The sequence below is a fragment of the Microplitis demolitor genome, chromosome 8 (genome assembly GCF_026212275.2).
Source record: "Microplitis demolitor isolate Queensland-Clemson2020A chromosome 8, iyMicDemo2.1a, whole genome shotgun sequence".
NCBI lineage: Eukaryota > Metazoa > Arthropoda > Insecta > Hymenoptera > Braconidae > Microplitis > Microplitis demolitor.
In genome coordinates this window covers 4,847,157-4,873,439 of record NC_068552.1, presented here as the reverse complement: position 1 = coordinate 4,873,439, position 26,283 = coordinate 4,847,157, and the positions used below count along the sequence as shown (strand labels likewise).

At 33.0% G+C, this 26,283-nt stretch overlaps 1 protein-coding gene across 1 annotated transcript; it reads left to right on the top strand.

The window, feature by feature from the left end:
- Positions 1-15,400: 15,400 nt before the first annotated feature.
- LOC128668429 (uncharacterized) lies at positions 15,401-16,453 on the top strand. Its single transcript, XM_053741379.1, has one exon. It carries the CDS (start codon positions 15,401-15,403, stop codon positions 16,451-16,453), a length of 1,053 nt encoding a protein of 350 aa, XP_053597354.1.
- Positions 16,454-26,283: the final 9,830 nt, after the last annotated feature.

Genomic DNA, 26,283 nt, shown 5'->3' with positions numbered 1-26,283 from the left:
CGAGGAAATTTTTAATAGTAGAGCGACCTGCACCAGTACTGAGATCCTCCCACAGTTCGCGGGCAGAAGAGTTAAGCTTTTCACGAAGTATAACAATTAATATGGAGTCCCATGAAGCTATAGGCTCCTTCAAAGCCTTCAGAGTACGTAAGTGCTTCTGTAAGCTATCCAGGAAAGATCGCACTGACAATTCCTTGGATAAAGACGGCATATCTATAATAGCTTTAATATGACAATCCCATATGTAATTACGATCATCATATCTTTCTTTCAAAAGCTCCCATGCCACTTCGTAATTTTCATCAGACGCCTCAATTATCTCAGCTGCTTCACCTTTCAAACAACCCTTTAAATAAAATAGCTTACGAACAGGTGGGATATTTAAATCCTTATGAACAAGGGAGTTAAACAAATCATGGAAACCCAACCAAGTGTCGTAAGTCCCCTTGAAAGTTGGCAGCGAAATAGTCGGCAATCCGGATGCAGTATTAGCATAAGGATCATAAGAAAAGCTTTGCGAAACTTGAGGTATCAACTGCGGTTGATTGCGAGAATTTAAATTATGAGAAACTCCAATCTGCTGACCAGGGTCAGCGCACGTCGGAAAAACTGGCTCATGGATTGCTGAAATCTCTGCAGACGGATCAGGAACTTGATTGTTGATATGAAGCGTCACATTACTGGTGTTTGCTCCCGTATCATTAGTATTGATTTCTTGTGGCTATGGCGCGATATTTTGAGATAACTCTTGCGAAGGAGCTGCAGATGTCGTAAATTTTTCGAATACTGCGCTAAAAGTTTGGTAGCGATACCATACTCATTAAAATACATTTCATCAAATTCAATACGATGTGCAAAAAGCTCATCAGATTCATCCTGTAAGCCTTCAAGATCTTCTTGAAAAGCGAGGAATTTATTACGCACTTCCTCTATTTCGCAAAACCTTTTTTCGAGAACCGAGACATCACTTTCTGGTCCAAATTTAGCCAAAAAATTAGAATAAGCGATCAAAGATCTCTTGGTACCAGCCCGTTTGCTGGTCAACGATTCAATAAGAGCTTCCGTCATAGTGAGATAGCGAATTTGATATAGCAATAATATAAAAAACGCGAAGAAATCAAAATAAAGGCAATAACCAAAAACAATATTCGAGGAATGGAATAATATAACTGAGAAATGTAAGGAAATTGGTAGTCAATTGACTTACTTTATCAACTGGATGCTGATCACAGAAGTTGGTGAGAAAGCACGGCCGACTCTGGGTACCAGAAGTTGAACAGGAACAGCCGATGTCGCTTCCACTGGATAACAGTTGTTGGGCAGGAACAGACGATGCAGATGTGTTCACTGGTCGATGCTTGATAATGTAAACTGATTGCACTTAAACTTTGTTGAGCACGCACTGACTCGATATTAACAAAATTGCGCGATTGCAACGTAATAATAACACAAAAAATAGAAAATGCCACTGGAAAGTTAATTAATTTTAACTAACCGGCTCGAAGGACCAATGTTTTAACTCGCGGTTGGTTTACAGCAAGTGATTAATGTTACGTGCAAGACTTGCAATAAATCTTGCACCAAAAAAATATACTCAAAATTTAAGTCAATCAGTCGTTTATTTTATGCGACTGTGCGCTATGATATATTTGAAGCAACTAGTATTACAAAAATTTACAAAGTTCAAAGGTAGCTTGACCCAGGGCGGAGGTCATTACAATATTTAGTAGTGGGAATCAGCAAATAGGAAGTAGGATAAGTTTTCAACGAATGGCAAGTAGGTCAGGTGACCAGAGGTAGGAGTAATTAAAAGATGACAGTTTTTGGGAAGGTGTGGGTGGCGAGAGAGGCCAGGTGCAAAGTTTGACGTCGTTGGGTCCAACAACATACCTGAGGATAATTAAGGTAACGGCATGGCTGGACCCTAATGGCAATGTTTACCAAAATATTATTAGCACGTCTACTGAATTTTATAATATGCAGACTACAAAAAACCCGGAGGATTGTTAAAAGATTACAAAAAAAAAAATGCCCAAATGTAAACTTTATGAATTTAAGAGGATGAGCGAGAATACCCATCTCTTTTGGTATAAATATTTGAATATTTTCTAAAAATTATAATATTTTAATGACTGGGAAAAAATCCAGTTATTTAGTAACAACTCAATATAATTTTTAAGCCGAAGGCTGCAATAAACAAATAAGCAGCTTAAAATCTTAAGTAAAACTGAAATTTAAGTGTATCTTTAAACATACATTTAGACTATAATTTTAAGCAAATGAATTTAAATTATAAAGTCTAGGTGAAATAATTATTTTAAAAATATAATAAACATATGTAAATTTAAAGATATAGTTATAATAAATTTATAATAAAATTTATAAATGCGCGACTGAACATAATTTTAGTTAGATTTATTATTTAATTTAAATTAGTTTTAATTGATATTAATTTATTTTTAAATAATTTTAATTTACTATATTTAAGTTACTATTTATTTATTGAGATCAAGACTGCATACCGTCGAAGATTGGGGTTGAAGGTAATTATAGAATACTCATATTTATTTAATTTTACAGTATATTTAGGAGGACGAAATGGGGTACTTTCAAAATTTTATTAAAAAAAAATTATTTATTCTAAATGGTTTTTAAACATTCAAAAATAACTTTTGTAAATATAATTAAAAGTTATTTATAATTTTTTTTTTGTTAAACTTTTTTAAAAATCAATTGTCAGAAAAAAATTTGACCGTGTGTAGATTTTTTTTAAAGAATCTCGTGATTGTTCAATGTACTAAATGAATAAGTTCGCAAGTTGATAATTGATTTGTCTAATTAAATTTTTATAGTGTTAATCAAAAAAAGCAAAATATTCTAGAGTCAATTTTTGAGTAGAAATTTTAATAAACAGTTAAATTTAAATTATATATATTATACAAAAAAAATGACTTTTTGGCGCAAAAAAAATTTTCTACTATAAAATGAAAAAAAAAAAAAAAAAGTCTTTTAGGACTCGAAAAATTGTTTCGCGCCAAGAAATAATCTCTCGCCGCGGAAAATTTTTTCTTGGCTGAAGAAAACTTTTTCTCGCTCAAAGGAAATTTTAATTTTGAATTTTTGAGGCATAAAATGTCTTAGGGAAAATAGAAATTATTCACTCCAAAAACTCATTTCTTTCTGTGTAATTTTTGATGTAATATTCAGACAATCACGTCATAACTGTAGGTCGCTCGTTAATATTATTAATATACTTCTGTAATGATACACTGTCAAAAAACAAGAATGAATTCGGATTAAATGTTAATTCGAATTCACTCTGCCACTCGGAGTTCCGGAGTTTTAAAAGAAATCACTCCGTATGCGGAGTGAATTAAAAGTTTTTTTAAACTATTAAACTGTGTGTGTGCGAGTGCGTGTGTGCGCAAATATGCGCATGGTTTCGGATCTGTGTGTGTGTGTGTGTTAGTATGTGCGTGTGTGTAAATATATGAGTTCGTGTGTTCGGATGTGTGTGTGCGAAAGCAAGTTTGTACCAATTTTTGCGTGCGTGTTTTCGGATCGGTGTGTGTGTGTGTGTGTGTGTGTGTGTGTGTGTGTGTGTGTGTGTGTGTGTGTGTGTGTGTGTGTGTGTGTGTGTGTGTGTGTGTGTGTATGTGTGTGTGTGAGTGTGTGATTAATTCTAGAATTTAGAAAAATTTTGGTTCTGAAATTGTGCAAGGTCAAAACTCGATTAAGTCGTAGACTTAAGGTAAATGTCTCAATACCGGAACGACGAACGGTATATGACTGATTTGTATCGTTTTAAAAATGTTCAAATAAATTATAAACCAAAATGATTTATTACATCATATAGAATAGACATTTACCAATTTAAGAATAATCAAATAAGGTCATTTTTCTTAAATTTAATATAAAAAAAAAATTTTTTTCTATGACACCTAAAAGACCCAATACCGGAACGCTGAAATAGCCTTGTTCCAATACGGGAATTCGGTTGTCCTAATACTGGAACAGTAAATGAAATAAGTTATTTTTCGCATTTATTCGTGGTGAAAATATTAATTATTATTGAATAATATTAATGTAAAACGAGTATGAATGTAGCAAACATCAGAGAACTTTAAAATTATGAATAAATAAGATAAATAATTAAAAAAATAATATTTACAGAAAAAGCACTATTAATATCAAAATTTTTTGAATTTGCGTTTTTTTAAATTTTGTATTATTAATTATTTACTCGATTTATTAAGAATTTTTAATTTGTCTGATGTCTGCTATATCACACCCATAATGTAAAATGTATTTAAAATTTTAAAATGATTGAATATTAAATGAAAATAAATATTTTGAAATAAAAAATAGAAACAGAATAAATTATTTGAGGTTATACTAGGGAAATATCTATACTTAATCTATTTTTTATAACAATTATACATACTGCATTAAATATTAGGGCTCCAGTAATAATTGATATTGTACTTGATTTAGCCAGTCAATTAAACTGACCGTTAATTTCTATCGATAACATTAATATGATTGGCTGTTCCAGTACTGGGCACGGGTCCATTTTCGTGTAACAATAGACGAACAGTAAAATTAATATAATAATACTATTTTTTTCATGTTTTTAATATGTTTTCTTAAATTTTATGTCATTCAAGATGCATATACAGAAAAAAAATTATTGAAAAGTAATTCTATGCATTTTCTATAAGCTTGACCAGTGACTGATTTTTTAGCAAAACCATAAAGAGACGTGAAAAAGTCATGAATCCGAGACTATTGCTCTCATTAACATTTTTTTTTTCATATTTTCTAAATCTATTTTTCATCTTATTTTTTAAATGAAAAATTAAGGTTTCACATAAAAAAAATTTTTCTAAGATCTAGAATGAATTTTTTTTTGTTTACTATTTGCTTAGTGTCTTTTGTTTAAAAATGTCGACAGAAAATGATTATTTGAGAGCTACATTTTTTAGTTGTCTTGATAGAATATTAATAATATTTAACGAAAGTAGTCAAATTGCCGTTAAAATCTCAACAAAAATTTCTTAAATTTACTGAATAAAGTCGAAAAATATTTAGACATTCAAAACCGTATCAAAATATCTCTCTGTGATATTGTAATACGAAATAGCGACAGCACGTTTTAAATATCAAGAAAATTTGAATAATCCTCTATATCTAGATGCTCCTGAATTACTTTCCGTGAGCAGTAAGTTTAAGTGAACTTTATTCATTCTTGTTATTTTTAATAAATCATGTAGTAATTAACTTTGTCCATAAATATAAATATTAATTCCTTTTTTTATTAGTTTTTGAATTAAAATTTATTGCTTTTATATATCACTTTTAATGAAGCAAAGAATTGAAAAAAAATTTTGTCACGTAATGTATTTTTTTAAATTAAGATTACTCAGTGTCGCACAATCTTTGAGTTTCTCAGAATAATTCATTTTTTTAAGGCAAAGTTTTTCACCAATTATCCTATAAATTAAGATTCTCTTTCATTTTGAATATAAACTTATAATAATAAATTTCTGTATTTATAAAAATATCTAACAGATGATGATAAGGAACTGAATGAATTGAAGGTAGAAGCCAGAGGAAAATAGTTGATTTTTCTCAGAATGTATGTTCAAAAAAGTCTCAGTTACTAGGATGCACTATCAGAAGAAACGGAGGAGCATGAAGTTAATTTTTTTTTAAGTAATGTCTATATGTTAATTGAGGCTAATTTATTTATTAAATAAATATTATTTTATATCAATGTGTAAAAAAATATCGAACTTTCATTAATTTTTTGTTTTTATTATTTATCATTATAATTATAAAAAAAAAATTTTAATCTTTTTTTGATCGAATATTGATCAAAATCAGACTAAAAATAATTGACAGTAAAAGTCGGATTTTGAACTAAATAAGAATAAAAACAGACTAAAAATGATTGAAAATAAGTCTGAAAATAGTCTAAATAAGGAATAGTAAGGGCAAAACTAGATTGAAATTCACATATTAATTAAATACAGTCGAGTCTCGTTATGAACCCGCATAAAGGGGTGTAGGGGAATATAATTTTAGGAATTTGTGTACCCCCACTCTGTCAGCGCAGGCGGCAGTCGTGAGTTGAACTTCCCCTACTTTTTAAGCGTGTGAGTGTGTACGTGATTGTTTCCAGTATCTCGTTATAAGTCCGTTTGACTTGAGTGTTATGTTTCTTATAGTAATACAGCTATACAGTGTCTTGCTTAAAAACAAATAATAGGACTAGTATGATAAATAAACTCTTAATTTCTTTTTATGAATATACGGTCTCATATCGAGACTCTGAAATTAATTTTTTTTTCACGTTGTGGAGGGGGAAGGTCTTCTGTGGAAATCCTGGTTCTCGGACTCATAACGAGGGGACTCATAACGAGACTCGACTGTATAAATAAAGAATAAAATTTAATAAAAATAACTTAAAATTTTTAGTTGATTAATAACAGATCAAATTTTTCGACCCGGGTATACCCGTATGTCTGCTGCTTACTCGAGAAAAAAGTACATTGTATTGAAGTACAGGTATAGAACATTTAAAGTAATGAAATTTGGAAAGAATGATTTCACAATACTTTGTACAAACGAATGAGCTGATGAAATTCCATAAGTTTTTATTGAATTTCAAAAAATTTTAGAGACGGTTATTATTGTTGAAAAAAATTGTTAGATTAAAAAAAAAGTCGATCGAATATTCCGAGTACTTATTGTATGTGTTATATGGGATGATGCATTTAATGCTTTGTCTAAATGTTGCTACTCACTGCGCTGACCACTCACGTCACGTGACGTCACCACTATGGGAAAATTAAAAAAAAAATATGTTAAAATATACAAAGTCTATATTTTACGTATGAAAAAAAATATGTTTCTAATAGCAAACTTTTAGCCAATTTTTGTACTCATATGTTTTAAATATATTCACAATCTATCTTAGAATATATTAAACTTACATGTATGAAAATCAAAAATAAATATATTTAATAATTGTATATATAAAATTATAACAAAGATATCAGTATATGATGAAGAAGAAAAAATATAATATACATATTTTTACATTTTTATCCTCCTGATTGAAAAAAAATGATTTTATTCAAGCTAGGTGTATATTTATATTTTAGTCCGCATTCAACTTATCTTAAATCATTTCGAATTGTGTCGAATCATTTCATATCACTTTTTTTTTAATCAGGAATATTTTTTTTTTATGTATCCCAAGATATATTTTGAATATATTTATGTTTTTTAATAGAGAGAAAATTTGTAAATTACATCAAATCCATGAATTGAGACTTGATCTTAGACTCAACCATGGAAAAAAATATTTTCTTCTGTTAAATTTTCAAAGTGGTCTCTCGTGCCGTGGATGAGCCATCTTGTTCCGGTCTTCCCTACTATTTATTCCTATGCGTACACATATGTAGGCCCGCATCAAAATCTTTATGCCAAAAAATATGATTTAAAATATATGGATGTTATAATGTGATATGTTGAACAATATATAAAATAGTATTTATAGTTTTGCCGCATTAATGTATGATAATATATAGATAAATATATATTGCTGCAAAATATTAATTATATATTTATCAATACAACTTTTTTTTGGTATGTTTAACATATGGGGCACTTTACGCCAAATTAATCACTTGTAAACCCGGCCACTTTAGATTTAGCTCAAAATTTTTACTCTTTTTCTACCTCATCAAAAACGTTTTTCATAATTTTAAGAAACTTTTTCACTTAATCAATAAAAAAGCTATAAATTTTCAGTAAAAATTGTTTTTTTTTGTATTTTAAATAGCTATAAATTTTTCAAAATTTGACTGATGGGATCTTTTGATCAAAAATTTTTTTTGTTGAATGTACTTTTCGAAAAAAAAATACAAAAAAATTATTGCGTCCTATCTTCTTTTTTTTCTTTTATTGATTTTTGAAAGAAATCAAAAATTTTTCGGTTTATCATTTTTGATTTTTGATTTTTTTTTTTTAATGTAAAACTTTGACATTTCCTGCAAATGATCAAGTTTTTTCAGAGTGATTTTTTTTTAATTGTATTTTTTTTTTCAAAAAATACGAAAAAACTATTTAGAACGTTCTTCTATTTTTTTTCGGAATGTACATTTGAAAACAAAAATTTTGAGAAAAAGATCTCATTCAGTCAAATTTTGGAGAAATTATAGCTATTTAACATAAAAAAAGCCATTTTTATCAAAAATTAATAATTTTTTTATTGGTTTAGTGAAAAAATTTCAAAAAATTATAAGAAACGTTTTTGATGGGTTGGAAAGACAAAAATTTATTAGAATCCAATGAAAACTTATGGAATTCCATCGACGCATTTGTTGTACAAAATATTATAAATTCATTCTTTCACAAAATGGATATTCATAAACGTTTTAATCCTCACTTATTTACCAATTGTTCACTATAGACGCTAGACAGATGTTCTACTTAAGTTATTTATTAGGGCGATTTGTATAAGTATAGATGTGTTTTGGTCAATGATGATATTATATGAATAATGTACCCAATATTAAATGGTTTCAAAATGTCATTACTTCTAATGTTCTATACCTGTACCTAAATAAAATGTACTTTTTCCTAGAGAAAGCAGCAGATATACGCATGTATAATTATGTCGCCGGGTAATCCGTTTTTTTTTCAGCACAAATTCTTGGGATTAATATTAAAATAGGTCTAAATGAGAAGGTAATCGACGACGTAAAGCATCCATTACTGATGTTTAGGTGCAAATATCCCATTAGATCCGACCCCCCCCCTTCCCGGAAGTATTGCAGTCTAGTTAAACATCGGTCCTTAAAATTTTAACATCATTCAGTTTCAAACTCGAACCAAGTTGTTTCTGAATATAACCTAAATCTTAAACTCCAAGCTTTTGTTAACGTAACGGTCATTTAAGTTTATACCAAATCATTATGGGTGACATCAAGTGTATTTCTTCAAGTCCACAATCTGCATCGCAACGGTCCGCCGATATTTTTGATATTGAGCATGATGCTCAATACAAAAAAATCAAAATCGAGGAATCCAGTGAAGTGACTTCATCCGACACGTTTTTGCCGACATGTGAAATCGACGGTAATCTTATTTTTCGTCCAGTGAACGTTGAACGGGTTAAAACGACCATTACCGTCAATATAAAGACAAAAATGGTGCCCAGGAAGAAGGTGGTCCCGGTGCCCGAACCAGTCGTGGAGAAGAAGGTGGAACTGATCAAGGTTCCTAAGCGTGTGAAGCCAAATCTTCAGCAGACACCATTGTGGGTGATGCCGCCAGATTCAAAAAGCTACGAGAAGTCTAGGCTCTGTTCCATCATGTAAAGGAACCCCATGCACTCGTATAGTGCTAAATTGTAAATATCTTATATATTTTTTTTACCAATGGTGATCATGTATATATTTAAAAATTCTTATTAATTAACTTGAAATAAGGACAAATATACGTGCAATTATTTTTTTTTTATTTTTCGCTCATATTTTTTCATTATTTAAATAATTTTTATACATTTTTTGACGTTTTTTTTTTTTTTTTAAATAAATAATAAAAGCGAGCATTTTTTTTAAATTATAATATTCATTAGTATATTAGCAATAAATATAAGTATCATGTCAATTTTTTTTTATTAAATATTTTTTTTTTCCAATTTTGTATATAATTTTTCGTCAATATTTTTTCTATTTTTTAATAAAAAATTTATTTATTCTAAAAAAATTTTTTTAATTTAAAAATAGTTTTAAGATTCCCCGAATCTTATTGCTTTCAAATAATATTAATTAGTCTCTTTGAGAATAATAATTTTAGCTAAATTTATTATTTAATTTTAATTAAATTTAATTAATATTAATTTATTTTTAAATAATTTTGATTTACTACATTTAAGTAACTATTTATTTAGTGAGATCAAAACTGAATATCGTCGAAAATTGGTGTTGAAGCTAATGAAACAAAACTTATATTTATTTAATTTAACAGTATATTTAGGAGGACAAAATCGGGTACTTTCAAAATTTTATTAAAAAAAAATTATTTATTCTAAATGGTTTTTAAACATTCAAAAATAACTTTTGTAAATATAATTAAAAGTTATTTAAAATTTTTTTTTTGTTAAACTTTTTTAAAAATCAATTGTCAGAAAAAAATTTGACCGTGTGTAGATTTTTTTTAAAGAATCTCGTGATTGTTCAATGTACAAAATGAATAAGTTCGCAAGTTAATAATTGATTTGTCTAATTAAATTTTTATAGTGTTAATCAAAAAAAGCAAAATATTCTAGAGTCAATTTTTGAGTAGAAATTTTAATAAACAGTTAAATTTAAATTATATATATTATACAAAAAAAATGACTTTTTGGCGCAAAAAAAATTTTCTACTATAAAATGAAAAAAAAAAAAAAAAAAAAGTCTTTTAGGACTCGAAAAATTGTTTCGCGCCAAGAAATATTCTCTCGCCGCAAAAAATTTTTTCTTGGCTAAAGAAAACTTTTTCTCGCTCCAAGGAAATTTTGATTTAAAATTTTTAAAGCATAAAATGTCTTAGGGCAAATAGAAATTATTCACGCCAAAAAATCATTTCTTTCTGTGTAATTTTTGGTATAATATTCAGACAATCACGTCATAACTGTAGGTCGCTCGTTAATATTATCAATATACTTCTGTAAAAATACACTGTCAAAAAACAAGAATGAATTCGGATTTAGCGTTAATCCGAATTCACTCTGCCACTCGGAGTTCCGGAGTTTTAAAAGAAATCACTCTGTATGCGGAGTGAATTAAAAGTTTTTCTAAATTATTAAGCTGTGTGTGTGCGAGTGCGTGTGTGCGCAAATATGCGCGTGGCTTTGGATCTGTGTGTGTGTGTGTGTGTTAGTATGTGCGTGTGTGTAAATATATGCGTTCGTGTGTTCGGATGTGTGTGTGCGAAAGCATGTTTGTACCAATTTGTGCGTGCGTGTTTTCGGATGTGTGTGTGTGTGTGTGTGTGATTATGTGCGTGTGTGTAAATGTATGCGTTCGTGTGTTCGGATGTGTGTGTGCGAGAGCATGTTTGTACCAATTTGTGCGTGCGTGTTTTCGGATCGGTGTGTGTGTGTGTGTGTGTGTGATTATGTGCGTGTGTGTAAATGTATGTGTTTCTGTGTTCATATGTGTGTCTCCAAGAGCATGTTTGTACCAATTTGTGCGTGCGTGTTTTCGGATGTACGTGTGTGTGATTATGTGCGTGTGTGTGTGTGTGTGTGATTATGTGTGTGTGTGTAATTATGTGCGTGCGTGTTTTCGGATCCGTGTGTGTGTGTGTGTGTGTGTATGTGTGTGTGTGTGTGTGTGGGTGTGTGTGTGTGTGTGTGTGTAAGTGTGTGATTAATTCTGGAACTTAGAAAAATTTTGGTTCTGAAATTGTGCAAGGTCAAAACTTGATTAAATCTCGGACTTAAAGTAAATGTCTCAATACCGGAAAGACGAAGGGTATGTGACTGATTTGTATTGTTTTAAAAATGTTCAAATAAATTATAAACTAAAATGATTCATTACATCGTATAGAATAGACATTGACTAATTGAGAAATAATCAAATAAGGTAATTTTTCTCAAATTTAATAGAAAAAAAAAATTTTTTTCTATGACACCTCAAAGACCTAATACTGGAACGCTGAAATAGCCTTGTCCCAATACGGGAATTCGGTTCTCCTAATACCGGAACAGTAAATTAAACAAGTTATTTTTCGCATTTATTCGTGGTGAAAATATGAATTATTATTAAATAATATTAATGTAAAACGAGTATGAATGTAGCAGACATCAGAGAACTTTAAAATTATAAATAAATAAGATAAATAATTAAAATAATAATATTTACAGGATTTACGATTGCAAATACATTTTAAGCCGATTTTTTATATTACTAGGGCACACTTGGTAATTCCCAAGCACTTAGTCCTGCTTCCTAGACCTTAACATCCCAATGTTACTATTTTAAGAGTATTCTTAAAAGCATCTGCTCCATAAAAATGGCTGCTGTACAGCTAATTTTTTCTTGTATAATTGCAATCCCGTCTCCTTTACAAAGTTTCCTCTACGGTTAAAATATTATGGCTCTAATACCTTAAGCCCCTCATAAATCATAACTTCCTTGTTCTCAAGTACCCGCATTGCTCAACTCTGACCTCCCTACCTAAACTCCATCGGTCCCAGTTAAATGCCCACCTCCAAACCTAGCCAAGTACCAATGGCAAGACACATTATCCCTCTTTCTACCTTCTTGCCCTTAGCTGCCCAATGATTTCCTCGCATTTTTCCTTGGTCACTTTTCGCCACTAAAATAAATCCGCCTCCAAAAAACTTGAATTATTTTTAAATATAATTTTTCGTATCAGTAACTCACCAGACTTGTAAAGAGCAGCAAGATCAGTTAAATAAAGTACCTAAGATCATTGTATTTTTTTTGGTTTTCATTACTCGAGCCAGACTCGCATTTATGTTTTTGTATTTACTATAAATCATCGCATTAACCATTATCAAATTACTGCCATTACTGCGGTAAACTAATCACGGTACAGAACATTGGTCCTTCGAGCCGGATAACGTGAAAATAAAAAATAATTTATTTTACTGTAATTGCACAGTCGTTTCCGACTTTTACGTAAGTGCGTTTTTTCATGATGAGAGTTTAAGTGTTAACCATACTCATTAAGTTTGTGATCATAACTTCATCAAGCAGTTACTCATCTCAAAAGTAAAAGTTTTATATGCAATAAATTATTTTGCATATTTTATCTCGAGCATCAGACCTTGTAATCGAGATTTCATCATCAGCAGATTTACGGCAGAGTCAAACTCATCCAAGGGACAGTGAGCAACCGGCCTGAGGTCCATAATCATCAGCTTTTACAATTATCATCGGATTTTCAACGCCATTGTGACGCATTGTCATAAATCAACTTCTCAACTATCGACAAGTAAGTCAGTTGAATCACCAATATTTCCTACCATTAGTGTATTTTCCATACCATTCATATTTTGCTTCCTGCAATCGCGAGAATTTACATTTGTGCTCTGCTTTCGATCTTTTTTATCATTTATTTGCATTTATTACTGATCAAACATGGCTGAAGCACAAATTAAGGCTTTATAATGTAAGCGAGGTGCAGCAAAGCGTTCATTAACTATGTTCGAAAATTTCTTAAAACGGTTTAATCCGGAGGAAGACTTTCCAGTCTTAAATAAAAGGTTCTCTGAATAAAAGAAAACCCCCGAAATCTTTCTAGAATTCCAAAATGAATTAGAATTATTAGAAGGAGGAAAGGACGAACAAAAACTGGCTGAAGTTCATCAGCATAAAGTTCAATTCGAGGAAGCCTATTTCGAAGCATACAAGATCGCGCATAAGCATTTGTTTCCAGGACCTACAAGTTCTGCTCGAACCGCATCCTCCATTCCGGAAATTTCTATTCTTAATCCACCAATTATATCTGCTAATTTAAATCAATTGCCAGCAAATATCAATCCTGGATCGCCGGGTGATCACGAACAAATTTCAACACGATCTCAGACGCGTGAATTAGCTTCTCCGGGCATTCATGAACAAATCGCACATCAAAATCAAGCGCGTGAATCCTTTCCTCTGCCCGCTACTGAGCAAATTTCACATCACAATCAAACACGCGAATCATCTGCTCCGCATTCAGACCACTCCGTCATCGCCACACCAAGTTATTATAACCCCAACTACTTCGGTTTGCCTTCTGTGGAACTGCCTAAATTTGGTGGGGCCTTCGACGAATGGATAGGTTTTCATGATTTATGGTAGGAGAAGCGGCTAGTGTAATCTCTTCCATTGAAGCCTCAGCTCAAAATTATGAGCTGGCTTGGAATTTACTAAAAGATCGTTATGATAACAGAAAACTAATGCGGGAAAAATATATTCAAGCAATACTGGATATTTCTCAAATATCAAAAGAGTTTTCAACGCAAGCTTTCGTGGATCATTTACAAAAAAATTTGCGTGCGCTCAAAACTTTAGGAGAGCTTATTGATGGGTGGAACTCCATTCTGGTGGTTATTCTTCGTAATAAATTACCAAATTCGCTTCGTGATCGATGGGAAGAACATAGCAATAGCTATCCTAATCCCACCATCGATCAATTTATTGCTTTTTTAGCACGGCGTCCTCAATTCGAAGCCACGCGTGCTCAGGCGTATAGTTGGAAGCCAGATAGCCAAAAATCTAACTCTCGAGCTCCGTCACAGCCAAAACAAGCTTTCGCGTTAGAGGTATCTCCTGGCCGTTGCCTTCACTGTTTAGACGATAATCATTACATTAATTCCTGCGCCAAATTTACCGTTTTAACTCCATTCGCCAGGTATGAAACTGCCAAAAGGAACGGTTGGTGCACTAACTGTTTGCGTAATACGCACCAATCGTCTCAATGTACTGCTAGCAAATGTCGCATCTGTGGCCAGCGTAATAATACGCTTCTGCATTTTGAAAAGCTCAACGCTTCCTCTCAAAAAAATAGCGGAAATAACTATAACAATAATAATTATAACAATGGTAACCATAACAATCATAATAATCACAATAGCATCAATCAAATTAATACAGCCAGTCAGAGTGAATCAAGTGCGCAGGCGCAGACTTCTCGCGTCAACTTGCACGCGCTTGTATCCTCCGAGGCCCTACTGGCCACCACCATAGTGGATATCATGAATCCACAAGGAATTTCAAAGGCATGCTGTTTTTTTGGATGCCGGTTCCCAGGCTCATTTTATTACTGAAGCTACAGCTAACTTTCGAAAGCTTGACCGAACTGAAGTTAACATATCGGTCAGTGGTGTCGACGATCTAAGTACAAATATCAAGCACGCCACTCGCGCTATCATAAAATCGCGATTCAATAAATTTTCTACAAATATTGAGTTTTTGATAATTCCGCAAATTAGCAAAGCAATGCCGTCGGCTTCTATTGATCTCGCTGGGCTAGAAATACCGAAAAATATCGTTTTAGCTGATCCAGAGTTTTGTAAACCTTCCTCAGTAGATGCACTTATAGGAGTCAATCTTTTTTACAAGCTTTTAAGTGACGGACAAATTAAATTGAAAAATCACCCGGAGGCCATTTTGCAAAAAACTCAGCTTGGCTGGGTAATCGCTGGTGGTTTAAATTCTTCGTTTAAGAAACCAAATTTATCATGCCATCTTATTTTCAACAACCAAGTTAATGATACTAATCTCACCCGATTTTGGGAAATAGAAGAGCTTCCCGCGGCAAAAGTTCTGTCCCCTGAAGAGCAGTTGTGTGAGGAGCATTTTCTTCGCAATACTACCAGAGAATCATGGTTCGGCTGCCATTTAATGATAATGTAAACAAACTTGGTGCTTCATACCCTTCAGCCTTGCGGCGTTTTCAATCACTTGAGAAACGTTTGGTGCAAGATAAAGAAATTGGAAATGAGTACACTGCCTTTTTGCAAGAATATCTAGATTTGGGTCACATGTCGCTTGCAACCGAGTCAAATGTTAAGGACTCGGACTTTTATCTTCCTCACCACACTGTAGTTAAAAAAGACAGCCTGACTACCAAAACTCGGGTCGTCTTTTACGCTTCTGCTAAAACTTCTAGCGGAATATCCCTAAATGACGCTCTCATGGTCAGCCCTAAGCTGCAGGACGACTTATTTATTTTGCTTATTAGATATCGGTCTTATACTATTGTTCTTACTGCAGATATAAAGAAAATGTACCGTCAAATTCGGGTACATCCTGACGATACCAAATATCAAAAGATATTATTTCGAGGCAATTTTTCTAAACCTATTTCTACGTACATACTTAATACCATCAATTACGGCACAGCATGCGCTTCTCATCTTGCCATTCGTTCTCAGCAGCAGCTCGCTAGCGACGAGGGTTACGCTTATCCTCACGCTGCCGTAGCCCTAAAGCGCGATTTCTACGTTGACGACCTTCTTACTGGCACAAATACTATTCCGGAAGCCGAAGTGTTACGCGATGAGCTAAACGAAATTTTGAAAAAAGGTGGCTTCAACTTACGAAAGTGGGCTTCAAATGAGCCCTTTCTCTTATATAAGTGCTACGAGCACCCAGTCACGACTCATATGTCACTTGACCCAGGCACGTCTATCAAAACTCTAGGCATTCATTGGAACGCCAGAGAGGACAGCATATTTTATAGCGTAAATGTCTGTAAGCTAAAAACAGCCACTAAACGCTCCATTTTATCTCAGATAGCCAAACTGTTCGATCCTTTGGGCTTGCTAGGTCCCGTCATATTACATGCAAAAATGATTATGCAATCCTTATGGAAAACTGGCGTCGCGTGGGACGAATCAGTTCCAGTCAACTTGCACACGTCATGGACTGCTTAGGTGGAGCAGCTTCCATTGATTTCTGATCTACGTTTCGTTCGTTGCATTACCATTGCTGACTCAATTAACGTTCAAATTCATGGTTTCTGTGATGCCAGCGAAAAGGCGTACGGTGCCTGCCTTTACTTACGATCGATGGATCAAGATGAAAAGATTCACGTGAAATTAATTTGTTCTAAATCTCCAGTGGCTCCGGTAAGCTCGATTTCATTGCCTCGCCTAGAGCTTTGCGGTGCTCTTTTTTTTGCTCGCTTATTCCATACCGTACAACAAGCAATCTTAATTAACATCGATGAGATTTTTTTGTGGTCTGATTCTACAATAGCCTTGCATTGGCTAAACGCGCCCCCGCATCGCTTAAAAACATTTGTCTCAAATCGCGTTGCTGAAATTCAGAGACTAAGAAGCGCTTGCCATTGGCGTCATGTTGCCTCACTTGATAACCCCGCGGATCTTGTATCTCGTGGCCAACTCCCATCTGAGTTCGTCCAAGGAGAGATCTTGCAACGATGTCCTTCCTGGCTTTGGAAGGAGCAAGTATTGTGGCCTAAGACTATTTTAGCTCATATCGATCTGCCTGACTTAAAACCTGATATCTCCATCGACACTTGCATGAAGCTAGAATTACGCGGTCATAATTTGATTGAGCGATACGAATCATTTGAAGAGCCAACTCGCCTCGTCGTTCACCTTCTTCGCTTTATTAATAACTTAAGATGCACGGAGCCACAGCGTATCCGCGACCACTTAACTCCTGTAGAAATGAAGGCTGCCCGCGATACCATAGTCAAAATGGTCCAGATGGCTTCTTTTGCTACCGAAATAAATTGTTTGAAAAAGGGTATTCCTATCCGCGATGGTAGTAAATTAATTCCCTTAAATCCCTTCCTTGACTCCAATGGCCTTCTACGGGTAAGCAGCAGACTTGCTTTATCGGAGTTACCTGAGGGGCAGCGTCATCCAATGGTACTTCCCAGTGATCACCACATCACACGCACTATCATACGCGAAGAACACGTACGCCTGAATCACGCCGGGACTCAAACTACTTTGTACTCTTTGCGCCAAGTTTACTGGCCTCTAAACAGTCGTAACATTACTCGGAAAATCATATATAAATGTTTAAAATGTTTTCGAACCAAACCTAAGCTCGCTGATCACATAACGGGTGATTTACCTTCCTATCGGGTATCCCAATCACGTCCTTTCCTGCACGTTGGAGTTGATTATTGTCGGCCGCTATATATGAAAGAACGAAAGCATCGTAATCGTCAAAAACTCAAGGTCTATGTCGCTGTTTATGTATGTATGTCTACGAAAGCGGTTCACCTCGAATTAGTCACCGATCTTACTACGGAGGCATTTATAGCCAGCCTCAAGCGCCTTTTTGCAAGGCGTGGAAAGTCTACCGATATTTATTCAGACAATGGCACCTATTTTGTAGGTGCCAGTCGTGAGCTCAATGAGCTATACGCTTTGCTTCATTCCTCAGAACATAAAACTCCAATGCAGCATTTTATGCATCAACGAAAGATTAATTGGCATTTTATCCCCCCCAGGGCACCTCATTTTGAAGGGCTCCGAGAGGCTGCAGTTAAATCCTTTAAAAAACATTTTATAAGAACTGTAGGAGATACTCTGTTAACCTACGATCAGTTGGAAACGTATCTTATAAAAATAGAGGCAATACTAAATTCTCGTCCGATTTCCCCATTATCATCCGATCCTAACGACCTCCTGCCTTTAACACCTGGCCATTTCCTTATTGGTGGTCCACTGACAACTTTTCCACAGGTTGATTTCACTGACACCCAGTCTAACTGGTTGTCTGCGTGGCAGCATGCTCAACAAATGAAGCAACACTTTTGGAAGCGATGGTACAAGGAGTACCTGCATCAGCTCATCATGCGTCCGTCTCATTGCCAATAATCATCCAATTTAAAAGTAGGCACGCTGGTTTTGATTTCAGAAGACTATCTGCCACCGCTTCAATTGCCCGTAGGTCGCATTATTGCAGTTCATCCCGGTCGAGACGGTGTCGTACGAGCCGCGACGATCAAAACCGCTAAAGGAGAATACGAGCGCTGCACCAAGAAGCTGTGCCCGCTACCATTCGAAGACGACTCCACAGCTCATCAAGATTGAACTAAATAGTTCAAGGGGGGCAGCATGTTTCGTCGCAACCTTGCCATATAATTTAATTTAAAACCTTATTTTTATATTGATTCATTTACATATTTTTAACTTTACTCATGCAAACAGAATTTATTATATTTAAGAAAAAATGATAGTTTATTACTCTGGGAAATATTTTTAATCTTACTAAGTTATATTTTACAACACTTCCATGTTTTGTCACTGAAATTTCTTATCGTAAGGAAACGATTGCAAATACATTTAAAGCCGATTTTTTATATTACTAGGGCACACTTGGGAATTTCCAAGCACTTAGTCCTGCTTTCCAGACCTTAACATCCCAATGTTACTATTTTAAAAGTATTATTAAAGGCATCTGCTCCATAAAAATGGCTGCTGTACGGCTAATTTTTTTTTTGTATAATTGCAATCCCGTTTCCTTTCCAAAGTTCTCTCTACGGTCAAAATATTATGGCTCTAATCCCTTAAGCCCCTCATGCAAAGTTTTTTACCAGTTATACTATAAATTAAGATTCTCTTTCATTTTGAATATAAACTTATAATAATAAATTTCTGTATTTATAAAAATATCTAACAGATGATGATAAGAAACTGAATGAATTGAAGGTAGAAGCCAGAGGATAATAATTGATTTTTCTCAGAATGTTTGTTCAAAAAAGTCTCAGTTACTTAGATGCATTATCAGAAGGAAAGGAGGAGGATGAAGTTAAATTTTTTTTAAGTAATATCTATATGTTAATTGAGGCTAATTTATTTATTAAATAAATATTATTTTATATCAATGTGTAAAAAAATATCAAACTTTCATTAATTTTTTGTTTTTATTGTTTATCATTATAATTATAAAAAAAAATTTCAATCTTTTTTTGATCGAATATTGATCAAAATCAGACTAAAAATAATTGACAGAAAAAGTCGGATTGTGAAGTGAATAAGAATAAAAACAGACTGAAAATGATTGAAAATAAGTCTGAAAATAGTCTAACCAAGGAATAGTAAGGGTAAAACTAGATTAAAATTTACATATTAATTAAATATCAATAAAAAATAAAATTTAAGAAAAATAACTTAAAATTTTTAGTTTATTGAAAACAGATTAAATTTTCCGACGCCGGTATACCCGTATGACTGCTGCCTACTCGAGGAAAAAGTACATTGTATTGAAGTACAGGTATAGAACATTTGAGGTAATGATATTTTGAAACCATTAAATATTGGATACATTGTTTATATGATATTATCTATTGACCAAAATATATGTTTACTTGTACAAAGCACCCTAATAAATAACTTAAGTACTATATCTGTCTGGCTTCTATAGTGAACAATTGGTAACTAAGTTAGGATTGAAACGTTTATGGTAATCACTTCCGTGGCAGAATGATTTCACAATACTTCGTACAAACGAATAAGCTGATGAAATTCCATAAGTATTTGTTGAATTTCAAAAAATTTTAGAGACGGTATTTATTGTTGAAAAAAATTGTTAGATTGAAAAAAAAAGTCGATCGAATATTCTGAGTACTTATCGTATGTTTTATAAGGGATGATGCATTTAATGCTTCATCTAAATGTTGCTACTCACTGCGCTGACCACTCACGTCACGTGAAGTCACCCCTATTCAAAAAGTTCAAAAAAAATATGTCAAAATATAAAAAGTCTATATTTTAAGTATGAAAATAAATATGTTTCTAATAGCAGACTTTTGGCAGATTTTTGTACTTATATGTTTCAAATATATTCACAATCTATCTTAGAATATATTCAACTCATATGTATGAAAATATAAAAAAAATATATTTAATAATGTATGTATAAAATTATAACAAAGATATTAGTATATGATGGAAAAAAAAATATATAATATATATTTTTGAATTTTTATCCTCCTGATTGAAAAAAAAAATAATTTTATCCACGCTAGGTGTATATCTATATGTAAGTCCCCATTTAACTTTTGTTTAATTATTTCATATCATTTTTTCTTAATTAGGAATATTTTTAACTTCCCGCTAAGAAAATCGACGATTTTCAAAATTTCGGGAAGTTATTGTTTTCACCCCGATTTTCGAAAATCGAGTTTTCATCAGATGTCGACATTTTGAGGTCCTAGGAAGCTATTCTGACTATTTTCAGAATGATGCCCGAGTGTGTGTATGTGTGTGTGTGTGTGTGTGTAAACTCTTTGTAACTTTTGAACTAATGCATCGATTTGGATGGTTGCGGTGGCAATCGAAAGAGCTTGTTAGCTATTAACTTTCCTGGAAATTTCAGATTATTTGATAGAATAGACTCGAAAATATTTACGAATTACAAAAAAAAAAAGGTTTTTTTTAGTTTTTTATTGATTTCTCAAAAACGACTCATACGATCGACTTTAAAATTTAGTCAGCTCTAGAAGTCAATAAAACGCGTCGATTGCCACCTCAAACATCAAAATCAGATGATTCGTTCGAGAGTTATCGCGGGAGGAAGAAATGGTGAAAAACGGTTTTTTCTAAATATTTTCGAAACGACTGACGCGATCGATTTCAAATTTTGATCAGCTCTAGAATTTAATAGAACGCGCCGATTGCCACGTTAACTATCAAAATCAATTGATTAGTTCGAAAGATATCGGCGTTGAAAAGTTAAAAAAATAACATTTTATGTTATTTTTTCCGGATAAATCATAATATAACGTACTAAAATGTGCCTGATATCATACCAACTCATCTTCTTTATGGTTTTTTTTGATCATATAATGTCATCAAACTTGGTTTTTATTTTAAATCATATTATCAACAAAAAAATCGATAAAACGTAGTTTTTAATATTTTTATCGGATATTTCATATTTTATTGTTTCTTACATGAGTCAAAATTTATTTAAATCTTGATTTTGATCCCCGACATTGATTTCTGCCTCAATACACTTATTTGACTGAACAAAATCAGGAACTAAATTTTAAAAACCGCTTCATTGACGATTTTCGATTCTTAAATGTTCAAACTTCAGCATAACAGGTAACTTGTTAGAGCTTAAAAAGATCGTAAAAAAACATTTGCATGTGATAGCATTTTCGAGCTCAAAGAGCTCAAAAATATATCTACACTAATGTTTTCGAGCTCTTTGAGGTCGAAAACAGCGTGAAGTTTTGGGGCTGGCCCGCAGGGTCAACCGACAGACCGATTTTTTTTATGTATCCTAAGATATACTTTGAATATATTCATGTTTTTTAATAAAGAGGGAATTTGTAAATTACATTAAATCCATAAATCGAGACTTTATCTTAGACCTAACCATGAAAAAAAAAATCGGTCTGTCGGTTGACCCTGCGGGCTAGCCCCAAAACTTCCCGCCTATTTCGAGCTCCTTGAGCTCAGAAAATTGTTGTAGATACATTTTCTCTTCGAGCTCGAAAATAATTTTGTATGAAAGAAAACGTTTTTTACGATTTTTTTTCAAACGATATCTCTCGACCGAATAAACCGATTAAGACGTTCAAGGCGACAATCGACATGTTTTATTGAGTTCTATAACTGATCAGATTTTTGAATTGATTCATCAATTCGTTTTTGAAATACTTTCAAAATACAAAAAAAAAAAATTTGGAATTAATCGGGTCAGTCATTTCGAAAATATTTGGAAAAAACCATTATCCACCATTTCTTTCTCCCGCGATATCTCTCGAACAAATTAACCGATTGAGATGTCTGAGGAGGCAATTGGCGCGTTTTATAAAATTCTAGAGCTGATCAAAATTTGAAATCGATCACGTCAGTCGTTTCAAAAATATTTAGAAAAAACCATTTTTCACCATTCCTTTCTCCCGCGATAACTCTCGAACGAATTATCTGATTTTTATGTTTGAGGTGGCAATCGACGCGTTTTATTGAGTACTAGAGCTGATTAGATTTTGAAGTAGATCGTATAAGTCGTTTTTGAGAAATCAATAAAAAACTAAAAAAAAATTTTTTTTTTTTCGTAATTCGCAAATACTTTCGAGTCTATTGGATCAAATAATCTAAAATTTTCAGGAAAGTTGATGGCCAACAAGCTCTTTCGATGGCGACCTCAACCATCCAAATCGATTCATTAGTTCAAACGTTACAAAGAGTTTACATACATACACACACACACACATCCGAAAACACGCACGCACAAGTTGGTACAAACATGCTCTCCAACACACACATTCACACACACGCACACACACATACATACACACACTCGGACATCATTCTGAAAATAGTCAGAATAGCTTCCTAGGACCTCAAAACGTCGACATCTGATGAAAACTCGATTTTCGAAAATCGGGGTGAAAACAATAACTTCCCTAAATTTTCGAAAATCGTCGATTTTCTTAGCGGGAAGTTAAAAAGCCATTTTCATGGAATTTCATCAGCCCATTTGTCATACAAAATATTATAAAATCGTTTTCTCACGAAATGGATTTTCATAAACGTTTTAATGCTAACTTTGTTACCAATTATTCATTATAGTCGCCAGACAAGTAAAGTACTCAAGTTATTTATAAGGGTACTGTGTATAAGTATACATGTATTTTGGTTAATAGATAATATCGTATAAACAATGTATCAAATATTTAATGCTTTAAAAATGTCATTACTTGGAATATTCTATACCCGTACCTAAATAAAATGTATTTTTTCCTAGAGAAAGCAGCAGACATACACAGGTATAATTATGTCGCCGGATATTCCCTTACCTTATCTGCACAAATCCTTAGGATTAATATTAAAATAAGTCTAAATGGGAAAGTAATGAACGATGTAAAGTAGCTATTAACCCTTACCATAAAGATCTAATTACTGATGTTACGGTGCAAATGTCCCATTGGATTCAACATCCCCTCCCTGAAATATTGCAGTGCATTTAAACGTCGGTCCTTAAAATTTCAACATCATTGAGTTTCAAAGTCTAGCCAAGTTGTCTCTGGGTATAACTGAAATTTCATACTCCAAATTTTCATAATTGAATTATCATGAGTGATGTGAAGTGTTTAGTGTCGTCAAGTCCACAATCTGCAACTGGGTTCAAACGGTGCGCCGATATTTTTGATGTTGAGCATGATACTCAATACAAAAAACCTAAAATTGAAGAATTCAGCGGAGTGACTCCATCCAACACTTCTTTGCTATCATGTGGACTGGACGGTAATTTAAACTTTCGTCCAGTGAACGTTCAACGAGTTAAAACGACCATTAGCGTCATAATAAAGACAAAAATGTTGCCCAAGAAGAAGATGGTTCGGATGCCTCAACCAGTCGTTGTCGAGAAGGAAGTAGATCTGATCACTGTTCCCAAGCAAGTGAAGCCAGATCTTCAGCGGAGACAATTGCGAGTGATGCAGCCCGTTTCTAAAAGCCACGAGATGTCTGGGCTTTGTTTCATCATGCGAAGAAACGACGTGCACAGATATCGTGTTAATTTGTAAATATCTTTTTTTACATATATATTTTTTTCACGTGTGTGCGTGTGTTCTGGTGTGTGTGTGTACGTGTGTGCAAATATGTGCGTACATGTGTTCAGATGTTCGTGAGTGTGTGTGCGAATGTGTGAGTATGTGTCCATGTGTTCGGGTGTGTGCGTGTGTGTTTGCCTATGAGCTGAACAGTAACGTAATACGCGAGTTTTTACTTCGATTTAATTTAGTTATTTTTTTTTTTTTTTAATAATATTTTTAAAATTTTTCTCCGGAGGGAGTGAATAATTAAAAATCCATTCACTCCAGATTCAATCCGGATTTACTCCGCGAATCTTCACAGTGTAAATGTAATTTTTAATGTATTAATCATTCAAATTACATTTTATCAAGTTGGTCCTTATCACCACCACTAATCTTAAGGTATTAAATACATAAAATCTTAATTCATTAAATTTTTTTACGGTGTCGCGCACTGATTTGAACGACAATCGATTAGGGAGTTTTTTAATAATCAAGGATTGTTAATTATTTTAAATCTAAATAATTTTGGATTTTTAACACAATGTTTAATGCTATTAAATCTCTTTATTTATGACAATAACTATTAATGAAATTTACGATGGTTTACAATGTATAAAAAGATTATTGATTTGAATTTTTTGGGAGCAAGACGTTCGCGTTTGAGTTTTGATTTCTAACTGACTTGTGTGTATTTTTAAAAACTGATTCTTCCCTTTTTTGACGCTAGAATACAAGAATTTCTTTTGCGTCAAGAAGGGATGTTTTAGATATTCAAGAGTGTAATTGGTTAAGACATTTTAAGTAGGAGTAACTGGGTGTGGACTAATAGATGACGTAGGTTGTAACGTATTAGAGAAAAATAAAATAGAGAGAGAGCGAGAGTAAGCGCAAGACCCAAAGGGTCCACGAGCGTGGGACGTAAGCAAAAAAAAAGGGTCTATAGCTTACTTCGCGTAGTGAGGTCATAAATAATATTTTATTACCATCCGAAGGATATTTGAGTTGGTTTAAAATAAGGATTACATATAAAAAAAAAGAAAAAGTTTCAAAAGATAAATTTCTAGTAAACTCATAAAAATTTGGAAAATAAGGTATTTTAATATGAGAGTAAACGCACAGTAAACTCATAAAATTTAGAAAGCGTGTGACTGAAAACTAAAATTTTGGCTAGCAGATGTTGAAGGATAAGATTTTGGAAAATTATGTTTTAAATTTTGCGTTTTATGATTATTTTTTGTGAGAAAATAATTTTGTGTAGTTACGTGTGTTTTGGTACGGAACATACGGAAACGGTCTATGATCACGATCATTTGTAATATGATCATTAACAATTAACAGTGAGCGTATATTAGTCGGTTGGGATTTATTATCTATGTATTTCTTAATCCTTGATATTTTTCTACACGGTCAGAAATAGTTTTATAAACCACAAAATTTTTTTTAATGACAATGATCAATTTATTTTCTATTATATTCAGTAAGGATTGATCCTGTCTTATGAAAAGTATATACAGATAAATGATGTTTAAAAATAGCTGATGTGATATTTTCATTGCTATGAATATAGTTGGGTGGCCGATGGTGTACCAGCCATAAGCTGATCATAGTGTACAGCGACACTCGACCGAGCATTGGTAGCCGAGCCTCGGTTGATCGTAGATTTTTTTTGAGCATCGGTGACTTTGTATGAAATATTGATTCATAAATTTTTCATTGAGAAAGTTTCTTTCTTATCCTGACCAATCCCTTCCTATCCTAATTTTCCTTTCTCATTTTACAGAAGTGACTAACGCTTCACGTATATAGTTCCGTATGTGCGTGTATGGAAACATACTTTTTTGCTTAACAGCATTATTAAAAATATTTAAAAACGCTACCGTACGATAAACAGTCTGGCTCAATAAATAATAGATAAATTGATCGAAATATGCCATAGGCTCGGATAACTCAACTAGAAGAGCACTCGGCGCGAGAGTTACATGATCCATATTTTCCTGTTCTAAACTATGCATGTTCTGTAATTAATCAATAATGATTTTGGTGTCAACCAATGTCGATTTAATCTTAACGCAATGAGATCAAGATGAAAAATATGGTATCATAAAAATATATATCCATGGATAAGTGTATGTACGTGTGTGCAAATATGTGCGTACGTGTGTTCGAATGTTCGTGAGTGTGTGTGCGAATGTGTGAGTATGTGTCCACGTGTTCGAGTGT